This window comes from Aphis gossypii, chromosome X (assembly GCF_020184175.1).
Source record: "Aphis gossypii isolate Hap1 chromosome X, ASM2018417v2, whole genome shotgun sequence".
In the NCBI taxonomy this organism is placed as follows: Eukaryota; Metazoa; Arthropoda; class Insecta; order Hemiptera; family Aphididae; genus Aphis; species Aphis gossypii.
Window position 1 is genome coordinate 10619396 of NC_065533.1, and position 14069 is coordinate 10633464.

The 14069-nt window shown below is 25.7% G+C and overlaps 2 protein-coding genes across 2 annotated transcripts; one reads left to right on the top strand and one right to left on the bottom strand.

The window, feature by feature from the left end:
- Positions 1–1574: 1574 nt before the first annotated feature.
- Positions 1575–5831, bottom strand: LOC114128291 (mitochondrial import inner membrane translocase subunit TIM44). Its single transcript, XM_027992770.2, has 6 exons — positions 5306–5831; positions 4569–4741; positions 4378–4511; positions 4151–4290; positions 3410–3516; positions 1575–2391 (listed from the first exon to the last, which is right to left on the bottom strand). Exons 1-6 carry the CDS (start codon positions 5348–5350, stop codon positions 1764–1766), a joined length of 1227 nt encoding a protein of 408 aa, XP_027848571.2. The 5' UTR covers positions 5351–5831; the 3' UTR covers positions 1575–1763.
- A 270-nt stretch (positions 5832–6101) lies between these two features.
- On the top strand, positions 6102–11987 carry LOC114128283 (calcium load-activated calcium channel). The gene is made up of 5 exons (XM_050207555.1): positions 6102–6450; positions 10679–10756; positions 10826–11000; positions 11063–11207; positions 11645–11987. Exons 1-5 carry the CDS (start codon positions 6390–6392, stop codon positions 11735–11737), a joined length of 552 nt encoding a protein of 183 aa, XP_050063512.1. The 5' UTR covers positions 6102–6389; the 3' UTR covers positions 11738–11987.
- The last annotated feature ends 2082 nt before the right edge of the window (positions 11988–14069 follow it).

The window sequence follows — 14069 nt, forward strand, 5'->3', positions numbered from 1 at the left end:
TTGTATTTGTATTTTGTTCACTGAATGTAATTTAACAATATAAATACTTCTATATTATATTATAATATTTATATGATAATTATTGATAATATTCCTAGAATAAATAATACCCCTACTTGGATTTATAATTTATTGGTTTTTATTAGAACGTATTGAGATAGTATCGTATTCGATATTAGTTACCTATTAGCTATTACCAAAGCCTATAAACAGTATAAACTAATGGACTGCGCGTAGAGAGAGAAACCGTCAGCCAATATTGAGCAAAGGAGATAAAGCTAAGAGTTGGGAAAACAGTGTTATAAAATGGTTGTGAATTTCCCATTTCGTATTACTGTGTCTCTTAGTGTCTCAGTTATATTTTTAAATAAAGGCGTAGTTATTTAAGAAATAGCGTATTAGATAATAACCATACAAATTTAAGCATCATAATATAACTATTGAAAAACGCGAAGTTAAGTCACTAGACATTGATGAAATAATAAGTTCGTAGATGCACATAGCAATCGTAGAATTATTTTAAAGTAATTTTGTTATAGTGTTGTAATCATTTAAAGTTTTTAAATATAGCAATTAGCTAATATTAATTGTTTTTTAATTATTATTTACCTATTCAATTTTAGTTGAAATCTCATTTTTGGTGGCCCTACCCAGCAAAAAATCGTGGCGCCGCCACTGTTCCAACCTACTTCATTATTGATACTAAAAAATCATACATCAATCTTCTAATAGGTAATTAATATTAATAGTTAACAGGGCTAAGCACTGTATATTTAACGACTGGATTTTTGTACAACGTTAAATTTCATTAGGAATTCAAAATAAGTAAGTTTCTTACACATTGGATTCAAGACATTATTTGACTACAATATTAAATACAACGTATGTATTACATATTTATGAATTTTGTGCATTATATAAATGCATTCATCTGTTTTTAATTTTTTTAGTATTTATTTACTTTTCAATAATTCTTTCAAATGATTTTTTTTTATGAAGTTTGCATATTTATTTTAATTTTAAAAATTATTTTTTACAAGCCTTTCATATTATAAGATATTTCAAGACTCAAGACATAAATATAATTGTTAATTTATTTTGTTAAGTTTATTTTGTATACTTTGAAGTTTTTAACATAAATTTATGTGGTACTTTTATAGTTCAAAAACATAATAATGAACTGGAAAACTAATGAAACTGGGGTAAAATTAAACAAGACTATATACAAATTTTACAATTTAATAAGTGCACTATAAAATTTTGTTACTATACATTATATAAATTATAATGCACTATGTACATTGTACATGGTCTACTGGCCAAGCTTTAGAGAAATGTATTTAATTGAATTTAGAAAAAAGTACTACATGTCAATTTAATAATTAGCATGATATAATATTTAATTTATTTCAAGATTGCAAAGGACACCATAGTGACGATTGATATATAGATTGTTTACTGATTGATTTTCTGATTAAGAAAATAAGTACATACAATTTTCCTGGATTATTTCTATATTAATAGATGTTGAAAGACAAATTGTGTAAAGGACTGCTTTCAAATTCACATTGAAATAATAAAAACCAACTAGAATTTTACTAAATAAGTAATAACACATTAAGGTAAAACCTTAATATAATACAGTTCTTTGTTAACTTTGAACAATAATTGATCAAGTATCAAACAGAAATTTACTTAAACAGTAAGAATATTTGAGAAATAAAATATTTTGTCACAAATAATCTAAAACTTATGATTACAGTTTACAATAACTGTGCACTGGAATTTGCTGCTATGTCTAACAATTTCCAAGCAGCCCTTGGATTTACTTCATTTACGTCTCTACACATTGCCCAAGTATACATCACTCTGATAACAGTATGAGGATCTCCTTCGATGATTAACCCATTCACATCTTTAATATACATGATTTGTTGGGCACTAAATGATATTATTAATACAGGACCGTGTTCCATTAATTTTCCAGTTACAACATCTACATTATGTACATCTAGCACTTTGCAGTATGTTTGATGACCTTTTTGTCGATGTTCATTAATAGGATGTGATATAACTCTAAAAGGAGCTTCAAAACACCAGTCTTTAAGAATAACTAGATCTTGCCGAGCTATAGCTTCTAGTACATTTGGTATGATATCAGTTTCACATTGTCGGACAAAGCTTACTAAACTGAAATCAGGTTCAACACGACATAATTCTGTGACTACATCTGACATTTCAGCATTATGAAACACTGATGATAAAGTATCAGTTACTGAACGTGTAGCACGTGCTAAAATATGATCACTGTCATCATAGAGTTCTTTTAGGTCAGATAACTTTTGCATGAATGCATTTTCAGATTTGAATTTTTTCCAATTTTCATACAGCCTAAAACCAAAATAACATTATATAATTAATAATAATCAATTTTAAAGCATAAATACATTTATAATTCATATTTCATAACACAATGTTATAATGTAATTATATACTATGGATAGCTGAGGGAATAGCCAAATATTTGGTTTATCGGTTTTATGAACAGAATAATGGACTGGTATCGACAAAGCATTGGGAGAAGCAACTATCTAACATTGCGATCCATACAAAATAACTGAATCACTACTAATTTACAAATTTACTTTTTATTTGTTACGCGTATAAATAAATTTTGTCATATTATGATGTAATATATATATATATGAAATTATGTACTTTAAGTATTGAAATAAAAATTTGAAATTGATTATTAAAATATTAAATAATACATTTATTAATCTTGGTTGCTCTTTTGATTGATTTCTTAAACAAAAATTGTTGGATGGTGTTGATACATGAAAAAAAAAGATATTTGAAGAATATCTGTACTCATTCCTGAAACCTAATTGAGATCCACTGAAATTATTTAGATAGCAGTCCATTATATTTTAGTCTGTGGTTTTATTCAATAGTATTTATAAAAATAATATAATTTGTTTGAAAATTTTTCTTTTATTTTTAATACCTTAGTACAATCAAAATAGAATATGAAAAAAAATGTTTTAAACCATAATATAAATGTGAAAAAAACATGTGTGAACCTATAGTACAATGATGTAATACCGTGGGTTAGTATATTTTATTCTGAGCAAATTCAAGTTATTCGGGAAGTTAATTAACAATCGAATAAATAATTAGAAAAAACGCACATAAAGGCATAAAAGGCACCCCGTGTCTTCTACAAATGATGAATATTACAGAACAAATTAAACAAAGTTTGAATCATATAACAGGTTTCAATGAAATGCAGAAATACACACACACACTATATAAGCGTGTATTTCTAATTTCTCTATGATTAAAATTTTTTTGTAGCTCAGAGATTTCATAACTATCTTGTAAAAAAATTTAAGTAAAATATACTTACATTGAATCTTTATGAACAGTAATACCAGTCTCTGTTTCATTAGGAACAACTGTTCCTTGATGACCTAAATCGGATCGTTTTCTTAAAGTTTTTGGTGCTTTGTAAACCTAATAAGTGAAAAAACAATATTATTACATAAATATTGGAACTTGTGCAATATACCATTACTTTGTTGGTGTAGTATGCTACTTAGTACCTACCAAACAACTTTATCATATTTTATTCATTAAAATTTATCCAACTAAAACTTACTTAGTGTATCACTGATGAATGATGATCATTGTGGTCGAGTATTTTATAATATTGTTATATGTCATCTTATAAGTCATGTAACATAATAATGGACCATCACCATTCTTCTTTTAATATTTGTTTTAAAAAATCTAATCTATTTCTCCTCGGGTTTTAATTCTGTATTTAGTTTAGAGATGTCTCCATAAACACTCAGTCATTGATGTTTATGCGCCCATTGCAGGATCAACAAAAAACTCAAAATAATTGACAGTTTTATGATGATAACCTATCTTTTAAAATAATATATGCTTGCCATTGATCTGAATAAATAATTGCTCCTAGTTTGATTTTATTTTTATAATTGGTAATAAAGTTGATTTATCTTTTTTTCACTTTAAAAATAATTACAGTAGGTAGCATACTACACACATACAATTTTTTTGATAGGTAACATTTTACGGTAGGTAGTATATTGCTAAATGAATATTTAAAAATAAAAATACTTACATGTGAATTTAATGAAGTATCACTTTCAATTTGTGCTGAAATAGCTTCAGCCGTACTTGAAAAAGTCTTTACGGGACCGGACTGACCAATTTTAGTTCCTTTTTCCAATACTGTTTTGCTTATACTTCCGCTTAATTGTCCTAATTAATAATTAATGTATAATAATACAAACATTTAAACACATTCATTAAAAACATCTTAATGAATGAAATATGTTAAAAATATACCTGCTTTTTTTGCTAAATCAGATTCACTAGCTTCATTTACTTTTTTCTTAACTGAAGCCATAACAATATTAGCAACAGATTTAGCTTGTTGAGTTACTTTGAATGTTTCTGATTCTATTGTGTTTAATTTCTGTCTAAAATGTTTATAAATTAGTCATCAAAATTATAAAGAATAGTTACTATCATATTACCTAGCTTTAATTAAGTTATCAGATTCTTCCAATTTCTTTTTTTCTGCACGAAATTGTTCTAAATTTTTTTTCATTTCTTTGCTTTTAGACATTTCATCTCTTATATTATTTACAAGTTTCATGATAAAATTTGGTTTTTGTGGCGGTGACATTGAATAATACTTCAAACAATGCTATAATATCAAAAAGGTAAGTTTAATAAAATGATTATATAAATGTTTTTGAGTAAATGATTAGTAAAAACATAATTAGGTATAATTTGTTTTATAAAACAAAAAACAACAAAGTTGAACATAATGATTTACAATTTTAGTAAACTTGTTTAAATAAGATGAACTTATGAAATGAATGTTAAAATATTATATATTATAAATATATAGAAGTAAAATAACATAAATATTTACAATATATTGAATAAATGGTACAATATTTAAAGGAATAATTAATCCATGAAAATATTTTTCAAAATAATGTGTTGGTTAATGTATTAACATGAGTTTAATGAGAAACCAAGTTTAAATATTGATTTGGTTAAATGAACTACAATAATATTATGTTTATCATGGTAACACTTACATACAAACAAATCAATTTTGTTCATTGATTATATTAAAAAATAAAAACGATAAAATATAATTATTTTCACGGAAAACCACATTTACGCTAATTTATTTTTCAATACTCATAAGTAAAGATTTTTTTCATTGCCAAATTCATCATATAACTAATGTACTTACTGTATTCCTATAGACATAATGGTACTGTCGCCAAACAGAATACATGGTTGGAGCCTTTGGTGATTGTACTTATTAATATAAACTTTTAGAAGTCACACATTTGAGTACAAAAAAAAAAAAATGTTTTATTATTTACGAAACATGGATCGCCGGACCGGATGGACGACGGCAAAGTGAATCGAAGCAAGGTGATAATGAAATAAAAATGATAAGGAACATTATAACATGATTTCCAGACGATTACAAATGGGGCGTGACATTATCGAAAATATCGTTTGTGAAAACGTCGATTTCGTTGACCGTAAAAATAATATGGACAAATTCAAGTTTTCAAGTTTTGTGCGAAAAATATTAACGGAACTGGTGAAAGTCGAGGAAACTGCTTAAACGGGATCAATAGAAAATTTACGACAACTTGATCCATCGTTCAACTGTGCGAAACTACGAACGGCCAAATGTCCGCAATAGCGTTACACCCACGAACCAGGCGGCCAGAATCGGACGTTACTTTAATTTATATAACCACGTTTTGATCATCCGCGGATAAACTGTTTTCTCCATGAATTCGGACGTTGATTACAGAAACTCAATAAAAATATATAAAATAACCCATTTTTTTTAAATAATTTTATTATTCGAGTCAGTAAAATACGATCCGTTCCGTATGAACCGGCTGTAGAAATTTTATTAAACTCCTACTTCCGACGGACACATAATATGGGAATTATGGGATTTCGATCGGCTAGCAAAACGTTTCATGGCAAGAACAGTTTTGACGGACGACGGACGACGTGTTTAATCAATATTTTACAACGCGACAGCGCGACTGCCAAGATAACGACGAATAATCACAAAAATCACGACAATGCTGATTAGAACTTCAGGAATTCGAGTTAATGTTTTTATTGAGAAAATCATTTAGGAACAGCTTCCATCGTTTTGTACATCGTTGTAGTACAGGTACTTGGAACCGTGTTCAGTTAATTCCCGCATTAGTTATTGACTAGACACCGTCGATAAAACAACATTTAACTCGAAAACACCTACCACCCATTCAACACTCAATGCATTAGAACACTGAACGATGTGGTCCGATACATTTCTCATCGTATTTATTTCAATTTGTACGGCTCTATTAGGAGAAGGTAAATTTAGCTTTATCAATTGTAGGTATATCGATTATTGCGTTTGTGTTTTGTTTTGAACTTGAACTGGTTACAAATGCGTGGCATTTTTATACTGTGACGTTTTTGTGCAATTTTTAATATTTTTGTCATGAGATAGGTGTGGCTTAGTTTGTGACAGCCTTTGAAATTAATGGTTACATCATAAACAGTACCAACAAACATCATCATGGTGTTCCAAACACCAAATTAAAAAAGCTATTTGTACCAGATAAACCGTAGAGCTTAATAATTAATGTTTTAGATGATAATAAGTTAATGACTAAACAATAAGTGTTATGGATATCACTAATCTATGATTTATTGTTAGTGTATTTTCTTATCATCTGCTTGATTTTAATATTTTATGCAGTCTGCTAAGAACAATAATTACATACATGTGTTGCATGTATATGTTTTAATGTTTAGATCAATGTTTAAGCTAATAAAAAGTAGTCATTAGATGTATAATACTAATTTTAATATAATACCTTATTTATTTATCGGAAAGTACCTATTTGTCATTAAGCAAGAACTTGTGTTTGATTTTCATTACAAACTTCTAAAATGTCAAATACTATTTAAAATAACTAATAAACATTGCTTTAACAAAAAATGTATTTCCTTATATAGAATATAGATATTACAATATTATTCGATACACAATAAAATACAATCTAATGATCTATAATTTAATATTATGTAGGTACATAATGCATATATATATATATATACATTTTAGTTAAATACTTACTTATTTGCATCAACCATATCTACTGTCTATGTTGGTATTAATGTTTCTAATTCTAAAATATTGATACCATATAAATATAATCATGACTGTGCCAAAAAAAAAAATACTTGAATAGTAGAGCTTTTCAAATTTATTTTCCCTGTCTCTAAGCATGGTTTAACTCGTATGTTATTTTTAAATTTTTAATTGATATAATATAATTTTTATTAAAATATGTGTTATTATTAGTATCAATAATAATCGTATCAAGGTATTGTATGTAGTTCAAACTTCGGACTATGGTCTTAGAAGACCATGCTTCAGACATCCTATCAACATCTAACAGTTCAGTTTTCACTAAATAATCAATGTAATTGAGTACTAATTTAATGCAAATATCAGTTTTTTTTTTTTTATTTTATTGATGTTTGTTATTTTGTATTTTATAGTTCTTAATTATATGTAATTTAGTATAATATTCATACTTTTGATCATATTTTATAATATCTTATTACTTCACCGTTGTATTAAACATTTTTTAATATTTCTGAATTAGAAAGTTCTATATAAATTTAATCATGTATTTTAATATCAAAAAATTAAGTCAAGTGACACAAAAGTAATTTAAAAATATTTTTTAGTATTTATTTTGAATTTTTTTTAAATTAGTCTACAGTCATACATACTTCATTCTGCTTAAAGAAATATTGTAACTAATTATGAATTTTATTAATAATTGATATACAACTCTAATTTTCTTAAACAATTCTAAGATATCTGTTAGATTTTTGAAAGCATAATTTTTCTTAATTTATTCTTAATAAGTTTAATAGTATGGTCATTCTTCATTTATATAGGTAAATAAATATTTACAGTTTTTAACATTTTTTTATGAAAGTTTGACGTGTACATAAGTTTTGATTTAAATAACTATTATTATATTCACATGCATTTATTTTATTTGTTTGATTAAAATTATATAATGTAGTAAAATGTTTTTTTTTTTTTTTAACTAAGATAAAAATTATTTTTGGGTATTTATCAAATCGGTATGTACATTGCTATATACCTCATCCTAAGATTCAAATCCTAATCCTTCAACAAAAAATACTGTATTGTCTACATAGGAAACTAGTCCACCACTTGTATTAAAATCATTTATTTGGTTTATATGTATGATAAATAATGTGGGCTGTGGGCAATATAGTAGTTCCTTGAGGAACACCACATATTATTGAATTTTCTTCACTGAGTTCAATGTCGATTCAAACATTTTTTTTGTATATTTTAAATGTGAACTTATAATAATTGTAAGCTGTTCCGTATTATATCAATTTATTAACATTTTGTAGCAATACTTTATAATATATAGTATCAAATGAGTACATGAAAACAGTACATTCTTTTTTATTTTTAAAAGAATTATAAATGTAGCTATAATGAAACAATTTTTTGTTCAGTGTTTTACTAGGTCTGAAACCGAATTGAGTACATGTTAGTAGATTATTATTTTCATGGAATTGACCTAGTTAATTTTTATCATTTTTTTTTTCAAAAGCTTATCAATATATTAAGTGATAATTTTCATTGTTGGATTTGGATGTCACCTTTTTAAAATATTGGTGTTTATACTTAAGTTTTAAAACTTTATGAAATAGTAAATGATGTGTTGCCTGAATTAAAAATGTGTAACTATGGTTTAATTAATAAATATATATTTGTTTTGAGTATTTTTACTGTACTTTCATCTAACCCAGAAAAAGAATTATTTTCTAGGGCTTTTATTATTCCTTCATTATTAATTAACTACATTTATTAAACAAAATACTCGTAGTATTAGTCGTTAGTTATTTACTATATTGTCTATGTCATGTATCAATTGTTTTGTATGTTTTTTTTTAGTTATAGATGTTTAGTGCTACATTTGGGAAATATATATACTAGTAACTAGAAAATCAAATAATTTTATAACATTAAGTTGTTATTAATACTTTATATATAATAATAAAATTGTTGGTAAAAGTAATTTAAAATGGTAATTATAATTAACAAGTCTTTGTAGTTAATAATAACTGAAAAACATATATCTCAAATTTATATTACGAAATGCATTAATTGTGTTCACAATTTTACAATGGAGCAACATCATTAGGAAATTAAGTATTTATGCTTAGTAAACTATTGTTTGTATTCTATATATCATGTATATATTATACTGGGTGATTCATTTAACATACACTCATTATTTTACTAAAAATTTTAGACAATTTTTATTATATTTTTTGTTTCAGAGTTTTTAGTAATTAAGTGTAATTTATCAAAAAAAAAAAATAATAATAAATAAGCTTAGATAAGCAGGGTGGAATGGTACAAGCATATCCCATAGATTAGTCCACTACTCCATTCATTTAAACTCTAAATACTTATAAAATTATACCTTATAACTGGGATGGGCAACTGGCAGCCCGTGGGCTGCATCCAGCCCGCTATCATTTTTTATCTGGCCGTCCTAAATTTCCAAATCACATCATACATTGTTAAAGTTTATTGTCTATTATTCTATAATCTATATGACTACCTATATGTATAGACTATCTTGTCAATATATAATAATTGTTATCTGGCATTGAACATCATTAAATGTCTAAATGTCATAATATAGTATATATATATATATATATATATATATATTATATATATATATATATATATATATATATATACACCCACACACACGTATTTATAGCTTTTAACCATAGCTGTTAGTACATTCGTATCGTGCTGTCGTTGAAAATTTTTTTCGTATTTTTAGAGTTAAAGAATATCCGCAAAAAAGTAAAATTGACAATGAAAACAAAAATTTTAATACCTTATGGTAGAATGACTACCTATTTATATATTATTAATAAAATAAATGTTAATTAAAATGTATATTTTGATAACCTTTTTTTTTTTTGCTTTCTGGCCTGCTGGATTTTAATTTTCTAAAAAATTGGCTCTCTAGTAACCTAAAGTTGCCTATCCCTGCCTTATAAACTACTTTTCCAGAATTTGATTTGATAAATTGAAGTATTCTGAGAAACATTTTTTGTTTTGTAATGTAAAGTTTAAAATATATGATGTCGTTCAAAAAAGTAAAAAACTTTAAGTGTATAGCAATAATAAAAAATGTTTTTTATGTTGTTTTATAATGACTTAAAACTATTTAAAATATATATTTCCAAAAACATTAGTATTTTACATTAAATTAATTACCTATGAAATAAATTACATTTTTTAAGTAATATTATATTATTTATTAAGATTTTTGCTTTTATAAATCCTTATTTAAGTGGTGTGTTTCTAATATTTGTACAGAGTATTATTAATACAAATTTGAATTTATAATATAAGAATTTTAAGTTTCCTATAATTTTTATTTATTAGTATTTTTATATTTAGCACTATTAAAAATTTTATGAAATAAATGTTTTGCAGGATTAACATGGTTATTAGTATATCGAACAGAAAAATATCAAAAGCTGAAAGTAGAAATTGAAAAGTCTAGTAAAAAACGTATGTTTTCAAACTTTAACAAAAGATATGCTTTTATAATTAATTGAAAAAATATTTATATTATTTTAGTTGAAAAACGTAAAGAAGCTCATGGAGACTCTGTCGACAAACAACAAAAGAAAAAGATTGAACGTGTTGAGGAAAAACTTAAAATTAACAATCGTGATTTATCAATGGTAAAAATGAAGTCCATGTTTGCCATTGGTTTTGCATTTACAGCACTATTAAGCATGTTCAATAGCATGTAAGTTTTATTTGTAAATTTACAATTATCCAAAACATGATTAACATATTTTGTTTACATAGATTTGACGGACGTGTTGTAGCAAGATTACCTTTTACACCTATTCCCTGGGTTCAGGGATTATCTCACAGAAATTTGCCAGGTGATAATTACACAGAATGTTCATTTATTTTCCTGTATATATTGTGTACCATGTCAATACGTCAAGTAAGATTAAAAACATTGTTGAAACCATGTAATATTTATTCACAGACTAAACAACTAGATAATATGCAGTTTATTACAAGCGAACTGGTAGAAAACTGAGTGCAGCTCATACTAAATATGTATATTAAACATTGTGATATTTTATTATCAAAATAAATGTAATGTTGGCTCCTAAAACTATTTCACCTCATACTTTTTGTGCGTATGCTAGCTTCTATTCCAATTCTTTTTTTTTAACACTTTAAGTCTTTCCAACCACATCAAGCAATATTTGATTTACCATTACCATCTTAATAAGAAAGTATCTGCTCATCACATTAATGCCTACACACTTAAAATAACTAACTTGTTGAAAGAGAGTCAGTTATCTAGTTGTTTTTTTGTCTTGTTGTAAAATAATATAATTTATGGTTTTGTTTTTTTTTTTATTATTGTAGAATATTCAAAAACTATTAGGATTTGCTCCATCAAGAATGGCTAACAAACAAAGCGGTGGCCTATTTGGACCTCAACCTCAACAATTTAAATAAATCTAATTTAACATAAAAATTAGTATTATTATAAAAGACCAATTCATATATATTTTTTTTTTTTTTTGTAACACAAAAAAAATAATGAAATTATATTTATACTTTTATAAGTTTTTGTAAGATGTTATATGATATTATTAAGTAAATAATAATGTGTTATTTCATAATGAACATTTAAATATCAAAAATTAAAATATGAACATGCAATATTTACCATAATTTATTCATCAATAAATTTAAATGTTATGAATCTATTGATCATTCAATGTCTAGAATGCTTTGTTCATGGTTAGAAATAGTGAAATAAGATATTTATTTAACTTTTCTTTTTCTTCTTGATGTGCTGATCCGTTTCAGATTAATTTTTATTCCGCTTCAAAGTTAATCAACAATTTTAAAACATGTGAGAAAAAGTACATTTTGTGTCTGAATGTCTATTTTGTTTGAAAGTTTGCAACTTATTACAATGAAACGGTGATGTACATACATTTTAATACTAGTCTAGTTTACTTACCATGGTTACTTCTCATAAAGTATGTAGTACATATTATGTAACTTATCACAACAAAAATTATTTATTACTTATTTATATTCTTATTTGTCTTAATTAGGCATTCTCTAAAAAATAACTAGCCAATAATATTAAGCCATTTTCAATAATGCCTAATTTTTATCATTTACGGTAATACTCATGAAAATTGGATAATATTGTAAATGCCAACATAGGCAGTGTTGTAAAAATCAAATATTTTGTTAAAATATTAACAACTATGACTAGCAAATAACCTTAATGTCTAATGCTAATGGACAATGTTTATGATTTAGCTTAGCAAAATATTTAAATTGGGTCAGAAAATTATAAATTTTAGATAAATTTACATATTATTATTTTCACAACTTAATGTATTGAGACACTTTGAATTGCATAAAACAGCGGTTCCCAACCTTTCTAGTTGTGTGGACCACCAATTTTGTAAAAAAAATCTTTGAGGCCCACTATAATACCACACCTATACACGTATTATAATTATAAAATATACTATATTATAAGAGATAAAACTACATTCAAACCTCTAACGTTCGATACCGTACACTTATTTTACACTGTAGTTAATATTGATTGAATATTATTATAACCAGAAATATTATAAGTATGAAACAAAAATATATAATAATATTATATTGTTCACGGCCTAGTACCATGCTGCTCGCGGCCCATGGGTTGGGAACCGCTGGCATAAAACATTAAATTTTAACAAGTACATATATTAGTTTTGCATCCTATTCTACAAATATATCTAGTATAGCCTTGTGATCTAATGATTTCATAGCCAGCAGCTTCACGACCGTTAATTTCTTTTTCTCTGGCACTCGCGATTATCTTTTTATAGTTTAATATATTTTAAGGACATAGAACCATTTGTGATCTAGTGAACCTATGTTTTAGCATTGGATTTATACTGGATAAGTACCTACTATATAGAGGACAAAAGTATACTATAGACGGTTATACATTTGACTTCAGGGATTCTCAAACTTTTATAAACACTGTACCTCCTTTTACCAAAAATTTTTTTTGGGTACTACTTTTTAGTTCCTAAACTAAAATATATATAAAATCCTTTAAAGACTTTCATACATTTTTATTTCATTTCAAAGAAAGTAGGTTATTGTTAGTACTGCTTAGAATAAATTGATTTTCAAAAAAGACAATTCTAATTCAACAAACAAATAAATAATTAAATATGTCTGAAACAGCTCAGAATTATTGTCATTACCTAGTAAATATTACTTAATGTATCATTGCTTACAAAAATGGATTAACATTTATTTCCTAGTCAATATCATATACTGTCTTATTTTATTGAAAATATTTTTATGTGAATTCCTCAATTTATATCTTTGCTGGTAACATAAACAGTATTAAATTTCAGTTACAACATAATTACAGTAGAAGCCGCTTATTAGGAAAATTTTGGACCAAAAATAAATTGTGTCAATTCACCAATTGGTTTAATTTATTAAAAAAAAAAGATATATAATTATGTTATGTGAAACATGTAACTATTGATGTCTGTTTTATACGTCGAGTAACTTGATGACCATACTTTCATAAAAAATAATGTTGCTCAAAAACAATGCAACAACCTGCGGTTAAGTTATTATATAACTAGTCATCAGTGGTAGTTACTTGATATGTTTTCTAATACCTAAAGTATATATAATATCTTTATAGACTTTCAAGTGGCTCATCAATATTTTGGCTCTCCAGAATATAGAACTATAACTAAGTGTCACACAAAAATAATCATTCACTATATTCAATTTATAA

What these genes read in the sequence shown, in the direction of transcription:
- LOC114128291 (XM_027992770.2), bottom strand. Translation starts at nt 5,350, where the DNA reads ATGTATTCTGTTTGGCGACAGTACCATTATGTCTATAGGAATACA. An exon ending in ATACTTCATTAAATTCACAT is followed by an intron (nt 3,517 to 4,150) that starts GTAAGTATTTTT and finishes TTCACTTATTAG; the next exon opens with GTTTACAAAGCACCAAAAAC. An exon ending in ACTGTTCATAAAGATTCAAT is followed by an intron (nt 2,392 to 3,409) that starts GTAAGTATATTT and finishes TTTTGGTTTTAG; the next exon opens with GCTGTATGAAAATTGGAAAA.
- LOC114128283 (XM_050207555.1), top strand. Translation starts at nt 6,390, where the DNA reads ATGTGGTCCGATACATTTCTCATCGTATTTATTTCAATTTGTACGGCT. An exon ending in TACGGCTCTATTAGGAGAAG is followed by an intron (nt 6,451 to 10,678) that starts GTAAATTTAGCT and finishes AATGTTTTGCAG; the next exon opens with GATTAACATGGTTATTAGTA. An exon ending in TTAAGCATGTTCAATAGCAT is followed by an intron (nt 11,001 to 11,062) that starts GTAAGTTTTATT and finishes TTGTTTACATAG; the next exon opens with ATTTGACGGACGTGTTGTAG.